A 21,507-nucleotide genomic window follows, 5' to 3' on the forward strand; every position below is an offset into this window, starting at 1 on the left:
CTTTCAGAAATCATTCTGATGCTGATTTGGTGCTCAAGAAACATTTATTATTATCAATGTTGAAAACAGTTTTCCACGTGCTAATGTCAAATAAAGGTGATAAAAGTGACAGCCTGTTGTGTTTTTCTTTCTTATTTATTGTTTCTTTCCTTTTGTCTCTGTGCTATTCAAGAGACTAGAAAAGACGTGGTGTGCTGCTTTGAAATATTGATTCTGTTAGTAAGAACCTAATGTTGAATGAGTTACTATTTGATTCAATGATTTAGACATTAGACAAAGATTCACCCTTGAAATTCCCAGAATTCACCATAAAACCAGTAAGCATTAGCTGCTTTCTATGTACACTGAAAGTCTTTAAATGTATGTACATTATCTGTTTTATCAGCAACGCACTTAATACCAGCTATGCTTTATTGCACAAACCTGTAATTGAGTCATCAGTGTCCCATTGTTTACTCGATCAAGGCCTTGCAAGTGGCCGAATTTGTGTTTACGGTATACCAATGCACAACACAAGAAGCTAGCGAGTGCAATGAAACAGCATTTGTGTCAGTGTCTTAAACTCTATTGCTATGGATGTGTTACCATGCCAACAAGGTCAGCAGTGTTAAAAGCATCCGCGAGCAGCACTTTTGCTGTGATTGACAAGTCAGGGTCAAAAAGTCAATGTTATTATGTTATCGGGGGGTTAATATAAATACCTCAAGTCGGCGGTGGAAGCAGACAGAACGGAAATCCTAATATCGCGTCCACGAGTGGCAAGAGCTCTGGTGCCATAGAGCGCTATATATTTGTCCAAATGCATTTGTATCTTCACTGTTGGTCTGTGGAGGTGATGCCACAGATGGCAGAATGAGAGAGGAGAAAGTGAGAGAGAAAGGTAGAGTCGGTGCTTTGATAGGCACGTCTCATTTCTGTGCCGACAGCTTTGTCAATAGCCCTAGGACGCCTACCTCTCCCCCTCCCCTCCATGTGATTGACAGCCAGCAGGTGGCGGCTGAATGGAGTTGTCAGGAATGCTGCTGATCAGCCGCACGTTGTTGTTAACGATGGAGGAGTGGCCCGGCGCGGCTGCCCAAGGTGATCTCTTCTTTTACGAGCGACAGACGCCCACTGTGTATCCCCACCTCACCACAGGGTTCCAGTCTAACACTGCCATTCATATCTAAGAAAGAGAGAGTCTATCTCTCCTTCATAGGACAGAAGGACCCTCGCTGTCTCGTAACAATGTTACATGATGAGAAATGAAGGAGACATTATCAGTTTATTCAGCTTAGACACAGGGAGGGAAATGTTAAAGGTGAAGTGTGTGATTTCAGCACCGCTAGTGGCAGCAAACGGAACTGCAATCATAATAATTAGAATCGAACAGGTTTCCCAAATACTCTATTGGATAAACTGATTAATGGTAAAAAAAAAAATTCTACTATTATTATTTTGGTTGATTCTGAGATATGTGAATGACCTTTAACTTTATGAAGACCTATAAAGAGCCAAACACTAAAATACAAATAATTGAAACTTCATCTTTAAGAAGAAGAAAAAAAATGTTTTCATAACTATACATACTTTGATCAATACAATGCTTTACCTTCAGCAAAATATAATACCGCTATGTGCGCTAAAGCTGCATAAAAAACATGTACTGTATATTTGATTCTAAATGATGAAGTGCCACACTTTTGACCTTTGTCAGGGACCTGAAAAGAATAAAATAACCATGAATATATACGAGACTGAGATGTGCACACATTAACAAATTACTCAAGCGAAAACAATCAAGCATCTGTATCTTTCAGCATTAGACACAATCTTTGTTTTTATCTCTCAATTGAACAGCTTTTTTTTTTTTTTTTTTTTTAACACAGTGAGTGGAGCTGGAGATGTCTGCCTCTGTTAAATGTGTTAACTTGTGTCTAAATGAGTGCATAATTACATATTAATTAGCGGTACTTAAGGACGTGTTTAAGTTACATCTGTTTTAATTACCTTGGCTAATCATGATAGCAGATTTTCTTGCACTGTATGCAAATGGGAGTCTCTTCCTGTCTACTGAGAGTTTTCTCCTGATTAGCAAGACTTCTAGAATCCCACTGCAAATTAATTTACTTAAAGAAGCAGATTATTTTATAACTCTGCACCTTACTATCTACTACCATATTGCGATGATAAGAACCATGTAACTGTTCAACACTGGAGTGTGCCTTGGGCCAACAAAGGACTTTGCAGTAATTATGCAAGTTTCTCCCCAATCTCATGCCCGTCAACAGACTTCCTGCTTCTCCTTGAAATGGTCATTATCACAGACAGAAATAGGTATATAAATTCAGTGTTAATGAAAATGTCAATTAGCAGGCTGTGCTGTCAGGTGATGCTACTTTGGCCTTGCGCACAATTCCCAAAATCCACAGCTCTGAAGAATGACACCAACCCCTTCATACATACACACACACACACACACACACACACACATGCAGTCACACTTGCCTTGTATTCAGACAGCTGCTTAGAGGTGACACATTCTCCATCTCTTGTCTGCCTACAGACTCTTTGTTTATATTAGAATGAGAGAGAATATTATATGTCAAGCACTTGCACACATTCACATGGGTCTAACACAAAATGATAGTATCTTAAATTAAATTTAAATAAAGAAAGAAAGAAAGAAAGAAAGAAAGAAACACAAACACAAATAATTGATTGAAAATGATTTGATTTATATTATCTAGCAATCATCCCTAACACGTTTCTCATTAATTGTGCTTAAAAAAAAAACATACAGATGCCATTATTCACTTTCTTACACTTCGTTATTCACATGTTTAGGTCATTAATCAAAATGAGACGGACAGGCAAGGAGGGGGCAGAACATGATATCTAACATATCTTACCCAGGGCTCAGATCAGTCTAACCCTCCTCAACGCACTGACATCAGACCCAAATCACCAAAAATAGAAAAAAGAAAATTATTACCATTACCGCTCCCACTTACTGGCTTCTCGACACCCGATAGAGAAAATAAGAGCTCGAAGCCTCCAAACACGCACACGTACACACGCGCTGACACCCTCAAACAAACATCTGTGGAGGCGAGCGAAATGGCAGAAATAAAACGGACAGATTTGCACCAAAACGTCAATAAAAGGAGGATGTATTAAAAGCACATTTGAAATTCTTAGCAGTGTCGGGCCTCATTTGGAGAAGTCTGGGTCCTGCACTTTTAAAAGCACGGGAGATAAATCAATTTTGGTGGCTGCTCATACTGAGACCTCAATAAAAATGAATAGATGAATGTAGCTCACCCTGGACACATTTTTCAAGTCTCTGAGCCATTCTGTAGCCATAATTATGATTTTGATTGTTCCTGACCACTTAGCACACAAGGACTGGGGGAATGAGCTGGAGTTTGTATGAAATCACAACTACCTCTTTATGTCCACAAAATCACAGTCACGTCAAAATGGGTGTGTCAAACAAAAATGACTTTATTTGTGTGACAAATGAGTATTTAACATGCAATAAACACTAAACGAAAAACAAAACCGTGATAAGAGAGGGCATGATTGATCTTCACACCTATTCTTGCTCTCTCTCTCCTCTTCTCTTCCTCTTTCTGGTCAATAACCCATCAGACAGATGACAGGTGGAATTGTCTGTTGACTCTTTAAGTGATTGGAGCCCTTCAGCACCGTCCGCACACCCCGAACAGAGCCTTAATGATGGACACCTGTGCAATTTCACACAAGCTGGTCGATGTGGAGAAAGGAACGGAGTAAACACATCTATATACAGTCACAACTCGACTGCCCCTTTAAAGACACTCGTAACACTCCACTAACGCCAATGCATTTCATTTGCCACTCGCCTGTGTTACAGTCTCTCCCGAAATCACGCAGTGTTCGACGGATCTGTTTATTAAGCTTTGTTTTTACCGCTAGCATGGAATGCTAGCGTATTAATGGTGTATAATTATAAATCTCAGACTGCTGTTCCCCTGTGCAGTATACAGACTGCATGCCAGTGAAGCCACAAACTGCAGCATTCTACCCCATTACATCTGCAATGATTAGAAATGGAGGAGAACATCTGGCGTCTGTGCTGTGATAGAAAAGAGCATTCTGTCCTTTAATGGATATCTGCAGGCCAAACAGATCCTATATTTTATCTCGCAGAGTTAACTCTTCACACACCAGCTGCTCGGCTAAGTACAAAATGCTGGAGAAAGGGAGCGAGTGGCGTTCTCTTTAACTATGTTGTCGTTTTATAGGGTCCAGAGGACATGCTCCATGGGGGCGACATTTTTGGGTTCTGAAAAGCAAGAAATGCAGATAATTATTTAACATTATACATGGAGCGTTACAATAAACGTCTGGATTTGGTTTAGCTTAAACTATGCCTGTGCATATTAATAAAATATTCTGAAAAACCCATTACACATGCAAAATACAATTAAACATTTTCACCTTAGAACCATATGGAGAATGCCTGTGTTTTAAACTCTCAGAAAATAAGTACAAGGCTATCATTTGGGCCGTAACCTTTCAAAAGCTTGTCTAATATGTACACTTTAGGTACTAAATCATATTTTTAAAGCACTAATGTGTACCATTCATGAGTAAATATGGTACAAAGATGTACCTTTTATATCTTTTTTTCCTGTGAGTGTTATATCAATTGTAGCGTCTCCTCATTCCCATTAGTTCAGTCGGGGCGAGTGAGCATGTTTTCTGGTCTCTCTCGCCGGTGTAATCTGAGCATATTCAGACCGTGCTCACCAAAGCAAATGCTGCGAGACTGTGTGAGAATATTTTCACTGCCGAAAAAGCAAAGATCTTCACAGAGCTAAAAAAGATGTGCAAATATAAACAGGGACACATGTGTGCACTGAATTTAGACTCAAAACCATCTGTACAAAGGCACACAGAAACACGAATCATAGCAATTATGGGAATTGTAATGCAAGACGGTAATTAGACACAAAACCACACCTGATTCATGTGATGGCTGTCACATTAACACCTCACGCGTAGGGCTCTGACATTATCTTTTGCAACCACACCCGATGCACGAATATTACACGTTGTCTGCCATATGAATGAATCGTTTTTGGGGTTTTTTTGGTCCTACTGGTGCTAATTATGGCGAGCTCATGAAAGTCTACCTATAAGACGAAGGCGCCTTAATGAACATGAGTGGTAATTAAACAGGCTAGTAACACGACCCTCTCCTGCTGAGGGAGTTTCAATAATGACAGGGGAGCGTGGATATGGAAAATGGCCGTCTTTTCCTGCAATTCGTAAAAAAGAATATAATTGGGTGACCGCAGGCTCAAATGATGGCCTTTGCCAACTCCTGACAAAACAGGCATAATTAAGAGCTTGCAGCCTCAGGAGGGGCCTGCAGGGGCTGATCTCTGAACAACAGTGGAGAACTGCTCCTACACTAACACTAATGTCACAGATCACCTGTTTAAACTCACAGAGCTGGGTTGAATACAGATACATGAGGTCATGTTAAGATGAGAACGTTGAACACTGTATATATTGTACTATAATATTTAAATAATAAAAAAATGAAAAGAAAAATGTTCTGTTGATACAGTAAGTCATTATAAAAGGAATGCTGCATATTGTATATACACTGTAAAAAAAATTCTAAGTTGTAAATAAAGATTACTGGAGTACATTTGGCAAGTTTACAAACCGCTTTAAACAGTCTACTTCAAAATATCACATTTAATTCAGTGTTACTTGCCATTTCTGTACTCTTACTAGCAATTTCTGAGTGACCATTTTTCTACACCTAATGTTACACCAAATATAAGTGGACTACAATATAATCAATGTTTTCAAATGAGAGACAGAAACAATGAAAAAAGAAACACATAATGATTCAATAATCAATACATTTTAAAGAGAAAAGAAAACTCTCCATAAATTACATTGTATACCTTGTGACTGACATCAACAACCCAGTAATCCAACTGTGATTTAAAAACATTTTGACTTTACTTTCTGTGAAATTTCAGTACATGTGAAAGAGCCAGAATCATAACATTCACCTTTTTTCCTCCTTGTTTTTTAGAATGACCTATAAATTAATAAAATATGACTGGAAGGTTTTATTAGTTGTGATGCAGACCTCCCAACTTTGTGCGAGGAGAGGGAAAATATGAAGGGTTATAGAGCGAACAATCTCTCGATAATTAACAGGAGGATAAACAAAACATAAATTTGGATATTGCGTTTATTTGGACTACCACTCAAATATGCGTGAACCACGCAATTTTAATTAAAAGATAAATCTATGTGACACTCTGCCTCAGAGTTAATTATTCAGTGTTGTATAATAAAAATAAAGCCTATTAAACATGCCACACACTGTATTTCTCCATTAACAGTAAAACAAGCATGCATTGGGGACATTTTAGATTCAAGGGCTGTGTGTTGTGTTTTCTCTTGTTTTCCATCGTTTCTAGCTCTGGGTTATCTTGTGTGTTTTCTAGGAGAAATAGGACAAATATATGCATACATACACACACAGTGTGTGAGTTTATTTACTGTATATTTACTGTATGTCGATGTTAAATTTTAACGATCATATGTTTGCATGTGGCCGGTGTTGATGACTTTGCTGGTCTAAATGGTACAGGTGGTGCTCATTACGGTTTATGAAAGCCATTTGATTTAATTTAGTGCTGTTCACAGCTCTCTTTGTTGCCACACTTCAACAGACTATTTTTCAGTTTCATTACCTGTAAATGTTACAACAACAGCAGCCATGAAGGAATGTAAATGCTTCTAAATGCTTTTTGACAAAGATCAGTTTTTTTTTTCTGCGAGTGTGTTTTATGCATTCAAACACTCAACAAACACTCAAAGCTCTTACTGTTAAAAGAAGTGTATACATTCAACATATGCACATATTTCAAGCCAGATTACTTAAATTGAATCAGTTAAATATGCTTGCATGTTGAAAGCTTTCAAGACAACAGTGTTTCCAAAAAAAAAAGGTTTTGAATTGAATTAGGCAGACACAAATGAGTAAGACAAAGTCATTGTTTTAAGAGGTAGAGGTTTTATTGCGTAAAACACTGGATAAAACTGTACTGCTTCAAAGACATTAGAACTTCTAAACAGCAGAAAGAAAACAGCCATTGCTGAAATACAAACAACTTCTTGATAGTTCATCAGAATACTTATTTTCTCTTCTTTTGTCAGACAGATGTATGACAATAAATAATGACTAGGAATAGTCCTTAAATACAATAACAAGTCATCTACTTGTTAAAAGCATATACGTAAGTGGCAATATAATCCTCTAGCCTCCTTTGCACCTCCTCTGATATAGAAATATTCTTCATTTAGGAATGTTGGACAGTATAATGTTCATGATCACATACTATAGAGTATTATATAGAGAAAAAAAACTGACATGATTTTTTTTTCTTTCCCCAAGAAACACAATGTTGTAGAGCTCTAAAGTATGCAAGTGACTGTCCCAGTAAAATGATATGGTTACAGGTTATTTTGAAGCAATAGAGTCAATATATATATATATATATATAATTTTTATTTATTATTATTTTTCCTGTAAGGGACGTAATGTGAACACATTAGCACCTCAACTTAAAGGACTGACAATCACTATACAAAAAAAATGGCAAGAAATAAAAAAAAAAAAATCGTCCAGTGCCACTAAAAGAATTATTGCCTGTCTAAGAGCTCCAAGCATGATCCAATAGGACAGATTACTGAAAAAAGCAAAGAAAAAGTGCTATAAATGGAATGTTCTTTTTTTGTTTGTTTGTTTGTTTGTAATATACTTGGAGTGTGCACACTTACATACATACAAGAAAAGCAAACGGCTGGCAGTCACCAGAAAACACAGTAGTGCGTTGAAACCTCTAAAGCTCAATGCAGTCACAAAGTATATATTTATTTTCAAACGTTGACCCCCCCACAGTAGAGCTTATACAAATAGTTGTATTAAATCCATCAACTTGATTTAAGGCAGTGAGAACTATCCTAATAAAAAGAAAAAGAAGAAAACAAAAACAACACATAACAGACCAAAAATAAAAGACTTAAGTATCTTCTTGGATTATGGTGAATTAAAGAACCCTTGCTTGGAACCTTACAGTTTGTTTGAACTTGTAAAATCTCTGTGCACCAGTTCTAGAACACTTCTATCATCTTTTTTTTCAACCTCTTTCTATCTTTCCTTTTTTTTTGTCAAGATGTTGTGGTCTTAGGGCTGTGATACGGGTTTATGTTTTTATTTACTGCTTAGTGAGGAGTGTGGCAGGTATTTGTGAGTCCTCTAAAGTCCTCTCGGCGTGAATAGAGCAGCCGTAAGGCCCTGGGGTTTAAGTGCTGAGCTTCCCTGTGCTGAGCGGGAAGATATTGACTTTCTTAAAGTCTGGATCATTTCTGTTTATCACAAAACATTAATATCCACCCTTCTGCCATCCCTCTCTAACCCCCTACCATACTTATTTACCTTCTAACCCCTGCTAGCCTTCAATAAAAGGAAGTACAATGAAAGTTGATACACTTTATTTTGTTCTTTAAGAGGCTTGATTTCATAGGATCCAAACGGCCTGTGTTGTTAATCTCTTTTAGTAGAGGAACATTCAGGACAGCAAACACACACAAAATGGGGCCATGATGATGCATATTCAAACATAAAAAATTAAATTTGCACAAAATCAATTTTTTAGGGGAAAAACAAACATACAGAAAACAAACAAACCCATAAATGCCATCCTGAAGTTTAGATTACAGACAGGTAGCGGAGAAGTGATTATCTATAAACTTCATATCTACAGTGCCTTCATAGTGCTACTTTTTCAATAGCTCCATAAATAAGGTAGTCCCACTGTGGGTCAATAAACCCCACAAAAGAGCTATACGGTTCCTTCATATTATTTCCAAGTTATATTTAACAAATGACATATTCAGCCTCTTGGTTACATACAGTCAGTATTTTCCAAAAGTCCACCAGTTAGAAGGGAAGCAGCACCTTCTTCAAGTACAGCAAAAATTACCTTTTCGTTAAGAAGCACTGAATGGAAATCACATTTAATGTGTCTCTGCCATTCTGTTGTGTCACTTTAAGTGATATACAAATTACATCCTAAAACTGTGAACACAGCAATGAACAAGAAGGGAAAAAAAATACTATCCACTGATTATTATACAATGTTATTGGCTGTTTTTTTTTTTGATGGAAGAAAGACAAGAAGGGAGGGAGGAGGGGAATGAACGAGACTGATAGGAAGTGCTACTAGTCGTCAGACAGGTCTGAGGCTGACCCTTCTGCGGCCCAGCTGTACAGGCGACTAAGGTTTCTCTTGACGTGTTCTGAAAGAGTGAGGACAGGCGAAATGGGGAAGGAGTGGGCAGAGTGAATGGAAGTAGCGTGGGAGGGGGTTGAATTGATTTCCTCTGTGATGACAGCTCCAGTCAGGCTGGCACCAAACGCCCCAACCCCCCCATTTCACCATCCACATCCCTCCGTCCGCTCACTCCATCCCTGTGCGTCAGTGGCGCTGGGCAAATGGCCACTGGCGGTGTCATGTTCTTGAAGTGTGCGCTCAACAGCTCCCCTCCATCTTTCTTTCCCTTCCAACTGTCGCGAAATCGTTGGCGCGGATCGTTTTTCTGATAAAAGCATTATTTTTGGGACAAAAGTCACTCTGAGGAATTTAATGACAGTCTTTTTTTTAACGTTGTCATTTTTTTTTCCTCTTCAGTGATGTCTCTTCAACGCTCAATTCAGGCAACTCCAATAAGAGCCATGTATTTAGTTTCAGACTCATCACAAAAAGGGTTCAGGTTTCTCTACTTCATCATCTCTATCCTGCGCTTCACAGAATATTACTGAGACTGAAATGTTTCAGTTTGGGAGTTAATGATCCCCAACTTAAGGAATACCATTTTTTTTTATTTTGAATATCTTCATGTTTCTTTTACAATCATTCAGTGGGAATGCTTGTATGAGGTGGTTTATTATCATTTCAAACCCATGAAGGTCCTTAGAAATCCCTGGATTGAGTTTTATGCCGCTTCACTCAAGAGTGCGAGGAGTATCGCCAGAAATACCTCCTCCTGTGTTCACCTGGCCAGAGGAGAAAAGATTCCCATCCTCTGAGTTCCCGGAGACATCAGAGTCTATGCGGGAACGTTTGAAGCGTCGGTCGGGATACTGGCTGTTGTCAAAGGGCATGCGGTGAACACACAACACATGGGTCTTCAGGTTACCTTTCTGAGAGGCGCTGTAGGGGCAGTAGCGGCACTGGAATGGCCTCTGACCTCCATGACCTGGGAAAGAAACCGACAACATTATCATCCTGTACAATGTCAATAAAGCAAGTTACACATGCCACACACTTTACAAAAACAATTCAACATTATGTGCCTGATTTTAATCAGAGTGCCCAGATAACACTTGTGTGTAGTATTTAGTTACAATCAGCACAAGATGGACGTTTAATCATCTGATTCATCAGTATGTATCAAAAGTATTTCCTCGATCCGTCCGTGGACAATCTCTGCTGTTCAGATGAAGACTTTTTCTTTGTGCGGTATCCTACAGAAGTTCGAAAGTGCTCTTTTCAGCTTAGAGCAAGTACAACTGAGATTGGATCTGATCAACGGTGCATTGTACACAATGGCCCTTAATAGCCCACACACAAGTCTGTTTGAGGAATGCAGATTACGTGCCTATCATATCTGGCTCTCTTATCGGGCCCATCCACTTAGAGCAAAGCCAGGCACTTTCAGCTACGCGCTACTTTAGAACATTAATAACAGTACATTTGCTCTCCATTTTTCTCAATTCAATTTGAAAAGCACTAAATCAAATTAGCATGGCGGTTTAAAATAGCAGCCGCGTTGGTGTGGAGAATGTAAAGCGGCTGCATTAAAGGTGTAGCCGTGACGCATCATGAAAAATGTACGCATCCTCAAAGTAAGTGTGCGTACTGTCGTCTGCTTGCATATGCGTGTGTTACAAAAAAAATAAGGATTTATAAGCACTTTGTGTTTGACTTTGGAGTCTCAGCGGCTTTCGAATACTACAATGTCTGCTGAGGCCTCGTTACAAAAGGGGATTGCTACAAGTTTTAGAGCTTTCGATGTTCCAGTTGTCTGATAAGCAAGCCGGCGACGCACAATCCCGGCCTTTTCATTCATACGCACTTTAATTTCACACTCCCTTACATTGCGCTAAGTCTGAGAGGCAGCATATTCTCATGCCACTTTATACTTAGAGTGAACTAGCATCACCAACTGTAAGTCAGCTTTCTTTCTCTTTTCTTCTCCTCTCGTCTGTGTTCCCCTATCTTGTCTCTTTTCCTGAAGCAGGAAATGTTTAGGCAAACGCAAAGGGAGCTGGGAGCTGTCACAGATTGGTCAAAGTGGCTAGAGAATGGAGCGGTTTTCAATCAATTTTCAGGATAAACAGAAAGAGATAGACAAAAATAAGGATGGAGAGGATAGCATCATGTTCACTGTGGCCATGACAGGACCACAGGTAAATGATTAACAGGGCTCAGAAAGAAACACAAAAGAAGAAAGCCTATTGACATGTAACCTCCGTCACAGCACTCCGTATTCATCCAGAAAGCTTCCTCCAGCTTCCCTTTTCAAAGTGAGATAATACTGCCCCTTCAGGGTGCCTATTTGGTGGTCAAAATAATTGGCAACAATTAATCATATTTCGAGGGGTGTTCTGTGGCAGGGCACATTTTTCTTATATCAAAAAGGCTGTACACATTGAGCCCCTCTCAAAATGTTTCCCATAATAGTTGCCCCAATTACTTAGAAACTAATTGGGGCAATTTGGGCTTGTGGCTGCTAGTTCCTAAATGACAAGAGAAGAAGGAGCAGAGCTGGAGATTTTATGTACAAAGATTACAGTGTGTCATAGTGTGGGTGCCATGCTAGAACCCTACAGCATGTTTGTTTTTGAGTGCTCATAGCAAAGCATGCAAACATCTTCCTCAAATGCATCTCTCTTTCTCATTTTATCGCCATCAGGTCTATAAAAAATACACATAAACATTAATATTTCTGTGTATATTATAGGGTTAACAAAAAATCAATTTGTAAAAAAGAGAGATAAAGGGTTAAGTCTTAATTAAAATCTAAAAATGGCAAAATTTGTCAATAAGTGATGGTGTATAGTTAGCATAGCCATGTACTAATTATAATGTTAAACGTTAAATAGACGTTAATGAGAAATATGTGAGTACAAGCCAGTATATATGTGTATTCATACTTCCAGGACATCCAGGGACAATAAGGGTAGAAATGATTTATTTATACAGTATATAGATATTATAAGCCACTATATATATCGTCAGTGATGGCATCTTTCTTTTTCTTTCTTGTTCGCTTTCTTTCTCTCGTTCTTCTTTTCAAAGCTCTCCAGTGATTCACATCTACTGCAATTGAGGTGCCAAGTGACATGAACTAGTATGAAGAATTTTATTTCTCCCTTCTCCTTCTCTCCAGTATGTCAATCTTTTCCACATTTTTTTCACTCTGTTTCCCGAAACTGTGAGTCCTGAGTGAGTAAAAATTCCAGTGTACTTGTTACCAATGGCCAATAAATCTTTTGAATGTTTTGTGGCCAAAAACCACGCAAGAACACATTTGTACCTCTATACGTACTAAGCTTTGTAAAACAACATATGGAAATGACAGGTGATTTTGATCTTTTCCCTTTTTTTTCTTACCCCTTTCCATCATTTTCTAACATTGTCTCAAAATAGAGAGAGAAAGAGTTCTATTATTTTCAGCAGTGTGCCATTATCACGCCTGCCTAATTAACCCCTGAAGGCCTCATATGTGGAGATCAGAGGGCGAAGGAGAAGAGGAAAAGGGAGAACCGATGACAACACCCACTTCCTGCAAATTCCCCAATATCACTCCATCATTGTCCTTCCCACCGTCCATCATTCCAAAATGAAAACAGATCAAAACTAAACAAAGGATTGCATTTATTCAATCAGTTCACTTGTTTTCTCTGTTCTAGATACACTTTCTTAACATCTATTCTATCTACTCTGTAAATGTTTCATCTTCATCCTCTCTGAAGACATGTCTAATGCTCCCTCTTGTGGCGCCTTCTGTTCTTGCTCTCTCACACTCTTCTTTTCATTATCCTTTTCTTATCTCGTCATTCAAACACACACACACACATTGTAAAAAACAACAAGATGTGTTTGAACAGTACACTTGTGGCATGTAAGCAAGCAGACACAAGCTCCTCCACACACACGCTCACACAGACATGGAGGTGCTTTGGCATGTAATCAAAATCAGTCTTATATAAATTCCATCTGATGCCAGAGCTACCATCTGTGAAAGAGTGCTGCCTCTCACCTCTGTCTGTCTGTGAGAAGTCACCCTCTCCAACGCTCAGCAACAAAGAGTGTATGTGTGTGTGACAGAGAAAGAGCGGGAGAAGGGTGTTGAGGAGGAAATATGATTAATTTGCAGAATGCTTGTGATTTGCTCATATATTATTATAACAGCTCATCAGCACATGACGAATCCCTTGCCCCACGCAGCAAAAAGAACCTGCAGGGCTTCAGCACTTTTACTGTGTGTGTGTTTACACACCCGAGCATGTGTCCCTGTGTATGCGCGGCATGTCTTTGAAAAAATAATAGCTCATGAGCATGTCATGAATGTCTGTTGCTGCGTGTGTATGGCTTTGTGTGAGGGGGATACTGAATGTATAGCATGTTGGGACGTTTGTGTGCATGTGTGTGTGTGTGTATGGGCTGGCACCTGACAGACTGCAGAGCCTCTAATGACTTTCAGATGCTCACTGCGAGTAACTCAAACCTGAGAACGAGCGAGATAGGAATACTGAAGGAGAGAGAGATACTTCCGCTCTACGGGTGATTAAGAGTTTAAACACTCATATCCATTCAACTCACACTGCAGATATGAACAAGTTCACCAGTTAAACACTTCTGCTCCATGTCAGTATCACACAAGCAAGAGTGCATCATGGTATGTACAACAGGAATACATATCATGTTGCTTTTACACAACAGATCAAAAAAACAGCAGTTAATATTGAGTTACATTTTAAGACAAAATATACTTTTGATTTTGGGTCGGGAACGAAAATAGTTCCAAATGACACCATAGTGGTGCTCCTGAGCGAAACAGTGTTTTTTGAACATATCAGTTAAATGAATGATTCAATGATTCACTCATAAAGAATTAAATCAGGGATTTTAAATAAATCTGTTAAATGAATCATTCAATGACTCTCTCATAAAGACACTGGCTACGTCCAAAATTGCATAATATTGTGATTTCAGAGATACTACTTTTTTCACCTACTATATTGTAGGGAAGCAGGTGTATTCTGAGGCAACCAGTCTCTTGTTGTTTTGTTTTTGTTCTCAAATTAATCAGGATTTTCAAATGATTTGGTTAAATTAATCATTCAATGACAGCCACATAAAGAGAGTCGCTTGTTTTGTTCTTGAGTGAATCAGCATTTTGAACAAATGGAATCAACCAATTAATTAATGACTCACTCATAGTCACCTGTTGCCATCTACTGGCATAATGATGTAACATGCAAAAAGGGTCACTGGAAAAACCCTCACAAGTATACACAGACTGACAGTGGGTCTAAAGACAGAGACAATCAGATTCCAGGACTGGTATAAGTTGTTAAATGCATAACTGTGGAGAGTCAACTGGCTCAAAGATCACCACGAATCCCTTGCCCAACGCAGCAGAAAGAACCTGCAGGGCTTCAGCACTTTTACTGTGTGTGTGTTTACACACTTGAGCATGTGTCCCTGTGTATGTGTGGCGTGTCTTTGATAATAGCTCATGAGCATGTCATGAATGTCTGTTGCTGCGTGTGTATGGCTTTGTGTGAGGGGGATACTGAATGTATAGCATGTTGGGACGTTTGTGTGCATGTGTGTGTGTGTGTATGGGCTGGCACCTGACAGACTGCAGAGCCTCTAATGACTTTCAGATGCTCACTGCGAGTAACTCAAACCTGAGAACGAGCGAGATAGGAATACTGAAGGAGAGAGAGATACTTCCGCTCTACGGGTGATTAAGAGTTTAAACACTCATATCCATTCAACTCACACTGCAGATATGAACAAGTTCACCAGTTAAACACTTCTGCTCCATGTCAGTATCACACAAGCAAGAGTGCATCATGGTATGTACAATAGGAATACATATCATGTTGCTTTTACACAACAGATCAAAAAAACAGCAGTTAATATTGAGTTACATTTTAAGACAAAATATACTTTTGATTTTGGGTCGGGAACGAAAATAGTTCCAAATGACACCATAGTGGTGCTCCTGAGCGAAACAGTGTTTTTTGAACATATCAGTTAAATGAATGATTCAATGATTCACTCATAAAGAATTAAATCAGGGATTTTAAATAAATCTGTTAAATGAATCATTCAATGACTCTCTCATAAAGACACTGGCTACGTCCAAAATTGCATAATATTGTGATTTCAGAGATACTACTTTTTTCACCTACTATATTGTAGGGAAGCAGGTGTATTCTGAGGCAACCAGTCTCTTGTTGTTTTGTTTTTGTTCTCAAATTAATCAGGATTTTCAAATGATTTGGTTAAATTAATCATTCAATGACAGCCACATAAAGAGAGTCGCTTGTTTTGTTCTTGAGTGAATCAGCATTTTGAACAAATGGAATCAACCAATTAATTAATGACTCACTCATAGTCACCTGTTGCCATCTACTGGCATAATGATGTAACATGCAAAAAGGGTCACTGGAAAAACCCTCACAAGTATACACAGACTGACAGTGGGTCTAAAGACAGAGACAATCAGATTCCAGGACTGGTATAAGTTGTTAAATGCATAACTGTGGAGAGTCAACTGGCTCAAAGATCACCTATGTCTGACTCATTTACTCTCCCTGGGAAATATTGATAGCTGTACCCTAAAATGTTTTTGAACAACACATAATGTGCTTCTGTAAGCAAAACCATGCCTGCCTATAAGATAAAAAAGATACTCTAAGCCATTGTGATTTTTAGAGAATATCTATAATGAATCTGTATCTGTAGGGATTACACAATGCTTTGCACGTGTATGTTTTGGGGCCAGGTTTTTCTGCTCTGTGCAGCAAGTGTTGCATATCCATTTGCTTATATCTTATATCTGGAAACTTTCCTTCTGTGTGTGTGTCTGTGTTTGAGTGTCACCTATATGGAAGAGAAGGAAAAGATAAAGAAAAACAGAGGGAGTGTGTGTCTGGGGAGAACGCAAGCCACAGAAGGTGTGAGCAGTAAAAAGTGATGTACCATCTGTCGGCCAGTAATAACCTGCGTGTTGTAAAGGCTGGGAGATTACTCAGCAAAGAGAGCTTCCAAACACCCAAATCCCCCCGCAACATTAGTGCGCCATGCACTATCTCTCCCCACCTGCTCCCAAAACCCTGCTGAGGAAGATTCCACACTAAAACCGACATCACACCTTCAGACGCTGCTACAATAGACAGGCATCAAGCTGAACAGCTTTACACCTGCACTATGCTCAGCTATATTATCTACCATAGTTAAGTTTTATCATTATAAACTTTAAATGCATTCACATAAATATCAAGAGATTTCCACACAGAAAAAAGGAACAGTTCGGACTGTTAATGAGCGTCTAGTCAAAATATTTCTCAGACTGAAAGAGAGATTGTATACGCTCAAATGCAGCTCTAATGGAAATCGGTTCATAGTTTGGAGAACTGATGCTGTAGTCTGGCTCTCTGGGGAAAAAACAACACAGAAAAACTTGGATTTGTACGTATCAAAAGCAAATTCTAAAAGTTCCACCGGGGAAGCAGCTCCCATGTTAAACACTGAACTAGATTACAAACTGCTGCAGCAGACGTACCTCTTAATACTCTCTCTGTTTCTCGGCTATACATTTCCCAGTCTGCCTGCCACTATATCTCTTTTCAATCTTCCTTACTTGGCTTCATTTCTCTCTTTTCTGAACAAATGGAATTCTTTGATGTGTTCCAGAATATTTCGTTTTGTTTTTCCACATGGACATGTCTGAGTAACTGTGTGCAGAAAGTTTCATGGAAGGATTTTTGGGATAATATACCACTTCCTTCACTGACAGTGCATGAGAAGTGCTGGCAAGGGCCTGCATGGAGCCCCGCGATTGGTCAAGAGTTAGAAAGGCTCATGGGTAAAAGGCAGTATATACATCATGTGATGAGAGCGATGTGTCAGGCAGTCTCAGCAGGACTGTGTGTCTGTGTGTGGGTATCTGTGTGGCCAAGGGAGGAAGAGTTCATGAGTACTCATCTGCAGTACTGCTCACTTCTCTCCTTCTCTCTCTCCCTATAGAGCATATTGCTGCACATTCTAGTGCTGAGCTGTCACGACAGACACATAATAAATGTCTACGAGTGTGTGAAAGTGTGCCGTGTGTGTATTTGTGCAAAGGAGAGAGAAAGGAGACCATCTCGTACCTGCCTACTTTCACTCTGAAAGTGGACACATTGCATAAAAAGCGGAATTGCCCCTTATAATAAAAGGACTGTGGCATGGCTGAGTGAAGGAATCAGCACTTTCATATGTACAGGAGAGCAGGGATAATAATAGCACTCAATATATGGAGCATTGTTAATAACTTTCAAAGCTTTAAAATGGAAACCTCTAATTCCTCCCAAAATAAAAGACAGCTTGAGTATTTTTCTAACAGTTTAGAATGATGTAAAAATGTCTTGTGTAATTGTAGGGTTTAATTTTGTTTATAATAAATCATTTTAAACAGTCATCATCCCTTTAAAAGTTACACTTGCTTTTGTGTTGTTTGTGAGTCAGCAGTGAACATGTCTATATGAAAAAGTAATAATAAAAAACAAATAAAATAAAACAAATAAAAACAGCTGTCTCAAAGCAAGTAGAAATGAAAGTCTAATGCTTGAAGAACACAGAGAACCAAAACGTGCATTTGCCATAACCATATAGCCTATATCGCAATATATTCATTCTTTAAAAGTTAATTAAAATACGTACTTCCATTTCAGAATATAGTCTGATGTGTATTAATGTTCATCCTTCACAATCTTAATATTTGGCCGTGTCTGAGCATGTGTTGTACGTCACATTAAATATAATTATTCACGTTATAGAGCTTTTTCATTTGTTTACATTCATCACATACGTACCACCATAACAATGAGATATAAAATCAGCCTTTGTGTACATGTGATTTAATTACATCTGACTCAGTTAAGTTAATGAATAAATTTAATTGACAAAGGTAATGACGGCTGCAATGTCAAAAATATCTGAGATAAAGTTTCAAAGACATAGGCTAAACCTTTTAGAAATAAATGAACAAAACCCCCAAAAGTGTTGAAATTATCTTTCCTCTGCCATAATTTTGTGATTACCATATTCTTGCTATTCTCATAGTACTGTATCATGGCATTATCATAATGATAGTCCCCCCCCCCAAAAAATAAAATAAAATAAAATATATATATATATATATTTATTTATTTATTGTTTTGTATTAATATAGTATTCATATATTAAGTAAAAAAAAAATAGTACAGTCACAACAAATGTAACTAAATACAATATACAAACAAAAATTAAACTATTAATAGAAGAAAACACAGAGTTTGCCCCTAAAGTTTACATTGTTGCTTGAGAGAACACACTGTTGCTTTCAAATGTAATGATAGTTTGTTAACATTTTACAATGAGATTCAATTTCTATATATTTAATGAAAGTGAATGCATTAACATTTGAAGCAAAGCAAGCAGTTGTTTATATAACACTGTATTGTGCTTGACAAGATTAAATGATCATCCGCCTTCCAAGGTTTTATTTACAACTTTGTGTCTAAGGAATAATAGTTAGAATACCATGATCTATCAGACCACTGCTCCTCAAGGCCTCCACATTAAAAGACAACCCAAACATTCCCTTTCCCACAAGCCCAGGACTAAGCAGACAGATATACACCGATAAGAACCAAGCCAGAGGATGAAGGTGTGTGTGGCTGAAGCTCCAGCACTGGGTCAGCAGGTGTTGTTCTGCTGGCTATAACATGATCCATGGCTTTCTAATGGCTGAGGAGCAGGGCCGAGCATCAGTGCTGGACCTAAGTGCTCATCTGCTCAGGTATCAATAACATTTCCAGTCAGCTTTTATATACACCAATACTGATCTATTCCCATGCAGACATAGAAATATCGATGAAGGCGTCTCAATGCAGACATAATATGTGACTGTTGGCATGTAAGCTACCTGGAAGTACATATAAAATCGAATAAATTATCTTGATCTTGTGTTACAACTCTTTCCATCTCTTTCTCTTGAATTTCCCTTCTCCATCTTCTCCTCTTTTCTCATCCCTTCCTTTCTATTTTGTCCCCAGGACCTATTTGTCTGCCGTAAGAGACATCCCTCAGTTCGGAGGAGTCAGTGGAGAAGGCTTTGGCAGGGGGGGGAGGGCCAGGAAGGGCCACCTCCAAATAAGTTCCATTAATCACCCAACACACTCTAATGTAACTAATATTTTACAATTAGAGGAGACAAGACGGAGCTCCGAGCCATCTATCTCTCTTATACCACACGATCATCGATTCATAAGACCCTTCCTGAGAGCTGAGCAAACACACACACGCATGCACACACACTCTTGTTAAGTTGCATGTGTATGTGTGTGAGACTGTATGTGCTCGCCGATGATGAGCATTATGACACGGTGTGTATCCAGATGCACAGAGAGCTCTAGAATAGTGACAGATGACTGTTGTTTGCATGCATGTAAATGAGAGAGAAGTGCGCAAAAAATGTGTAAAAATGTGAAAAGCCTGTCAAAGAACGTCTGATAAGATTGATTACAGATTGACTGCAGATTGAAAATGGAAATAGAGTGCAAATCTCTCTGCAGACAATGCCTTTCTCTTTTAGATATCATTTAGTTGGCCCTAATGACAAGATATATATATATATTTTTTTTTTTTTTCTAATGACAAGATATGCTACTGTATAAACAGGCTATAACCTTGTGACTGACTTAATGGCAGAACAAAAAAATATATAAGGTTTGAGTATTAAAATCACATCATTTCTATCAATATTTACTGTGGTAATATCCATTTCTTGAGTGCAATCTTTTATCTGGCATGTGTTGGTGTTCAAAGATCAGTGTTAAGCCTCCATCAGCAGCAATGGCTCTATAAGTTGATTTATAGCGCCATCTGGTGGTCTGAATTAAAAATTGCGTTTGCTATAGTATGCAGCCTGCTTGCTGGCCAAATGAAAGCCAGCTGAACAAATGAGAGAGAAGAGAGGTTCAAGCGCAGGTCACCATCTGCCTGGCTACAAGTGCTGGCACACAGCAACCCAACCGCGCTGCCTTCTTAAACACATCAGCTACATATACACACTCGCACAAATATGACACCATGACGAGATGGAGTGACACTAATGCGCTGATTATTATTTTTTTTTACAATATGTAAGGGTACAGTTTGTTATAACAGTGGCGTAGCAAGTCAGCCCTGGGCCCATATGCAAAATATTTGTATGGGGCCCCCCCCAAACGTTATGGGCTCCAACTCCAACAAGTTAACTTAAAGGGGTCATATGATGTTGCTAAAAGAACATTATTTTGTGTATTTGGTGTAATGCAATGTGTTTATACGGTTTAAGGTTAAAAAAACACATTATTTTCCATATAATGTACATTATTGTTGCTTCTCTATGCCCCGCCTTTCTGAAACGCGTCGATTTTTACAAAGCTCATCTTTCTGAAAAAGCGAGGTATGCTCTGATTGGCCAGCTATCCAGTGCATGATTGGCCGAATACCTCAAGCGTGTGACGGAAATGTTATGTCTCTTAACATACTGTGATGCCGTCTCCCAGCAGGACGAGACAAAACCAATAAAACCCATTACAAACGAGGCATTTGTTGCATCCAGTGGGGACATAATTACTGATTATAATGACTTATACTGTCTTTTTACGCGTTGTGTTGCGTATCGCACTGCATAAACATAAAACCATGTCTGCATTTGTGATCGGAGAAACAACAAACAACAAGCGCTACTCTACATTGCTCAAAACTCGCGTTTCAATCATCAGTGGCAAATTATTTAAATATAAAAACGTACTTACAGGCTGTGAGTCAGAAGCGCCAGACTGCCCTTGCAAAGTTGGAACTGCCCAACTTTATAGAAACAGCCTTTGAGCCACAGACACAGTGTAGGCTACTGGTTCAGGAAACAGTCCGCATTCTCCATAAAATGCGCAGCACACATCTGAATATTTGGGTTGAACTGTTCTGGAATAGTGTTGTAAATACAACTTAACCACTGAATTCTAGTCGTGTCCTCTTTTGGAAGGCCAACCAAAGTAGTTTAGCTTTCACAACGAAACACACAGCGACTCCACAACATGGCAGTGGCGGCAACAGCATGAAT

At 38.8% G+C, this 21,507-nt stretch overlaps 1 protein-coding gene across 5 annotated transcripts in view; it reads right to left on the reverse strand.

The window, feature by feature from the left end:
• Positions 1 to 10,054: 10,054 nt before the first annotated feature.
• Positions 10,055 to 21,507, reverse strand: part of LOC107696660 (zinc finger protein 536-like) — a 199,813-nt gene continuing 188,360 nt past the window's right edge. For all 5 annotated transcript variants that reach the window (XM_016497117.1, XM_016497118.1, XM_016497116.1 and 2 more), the window contains one exon: positions 10,055 to 10,326. In XM_016497117.1, coding sequence (XP_016352603.1) covers positions 10,073 to 10,326 — 254 coding nt within the window. In that variant the 3' untranslated portion in view covers positions 10,055 to 10,072. The remainder of the gene's footprint in view (positions 10,327 to 21,507) is intronic.

This window comes from Sinocyclocheilus anshuiensis, unplaced genomic scaffold (genome assembly GCF_001515605.1).
Source record: "Sinocyclocheilus anshuiensis isolate Anshui unplaced genomic scaffold, SAMN03320099.WGS_v1.1 scaffold502, whole genome shotgun sequence".
NCBI lineage: Eukaryota > Metazoa > Chordata > Actinopteri > Cypriniformes > Cyprinidae > Sinocyclocheilus > Sinocyclocheilus anshuiensis.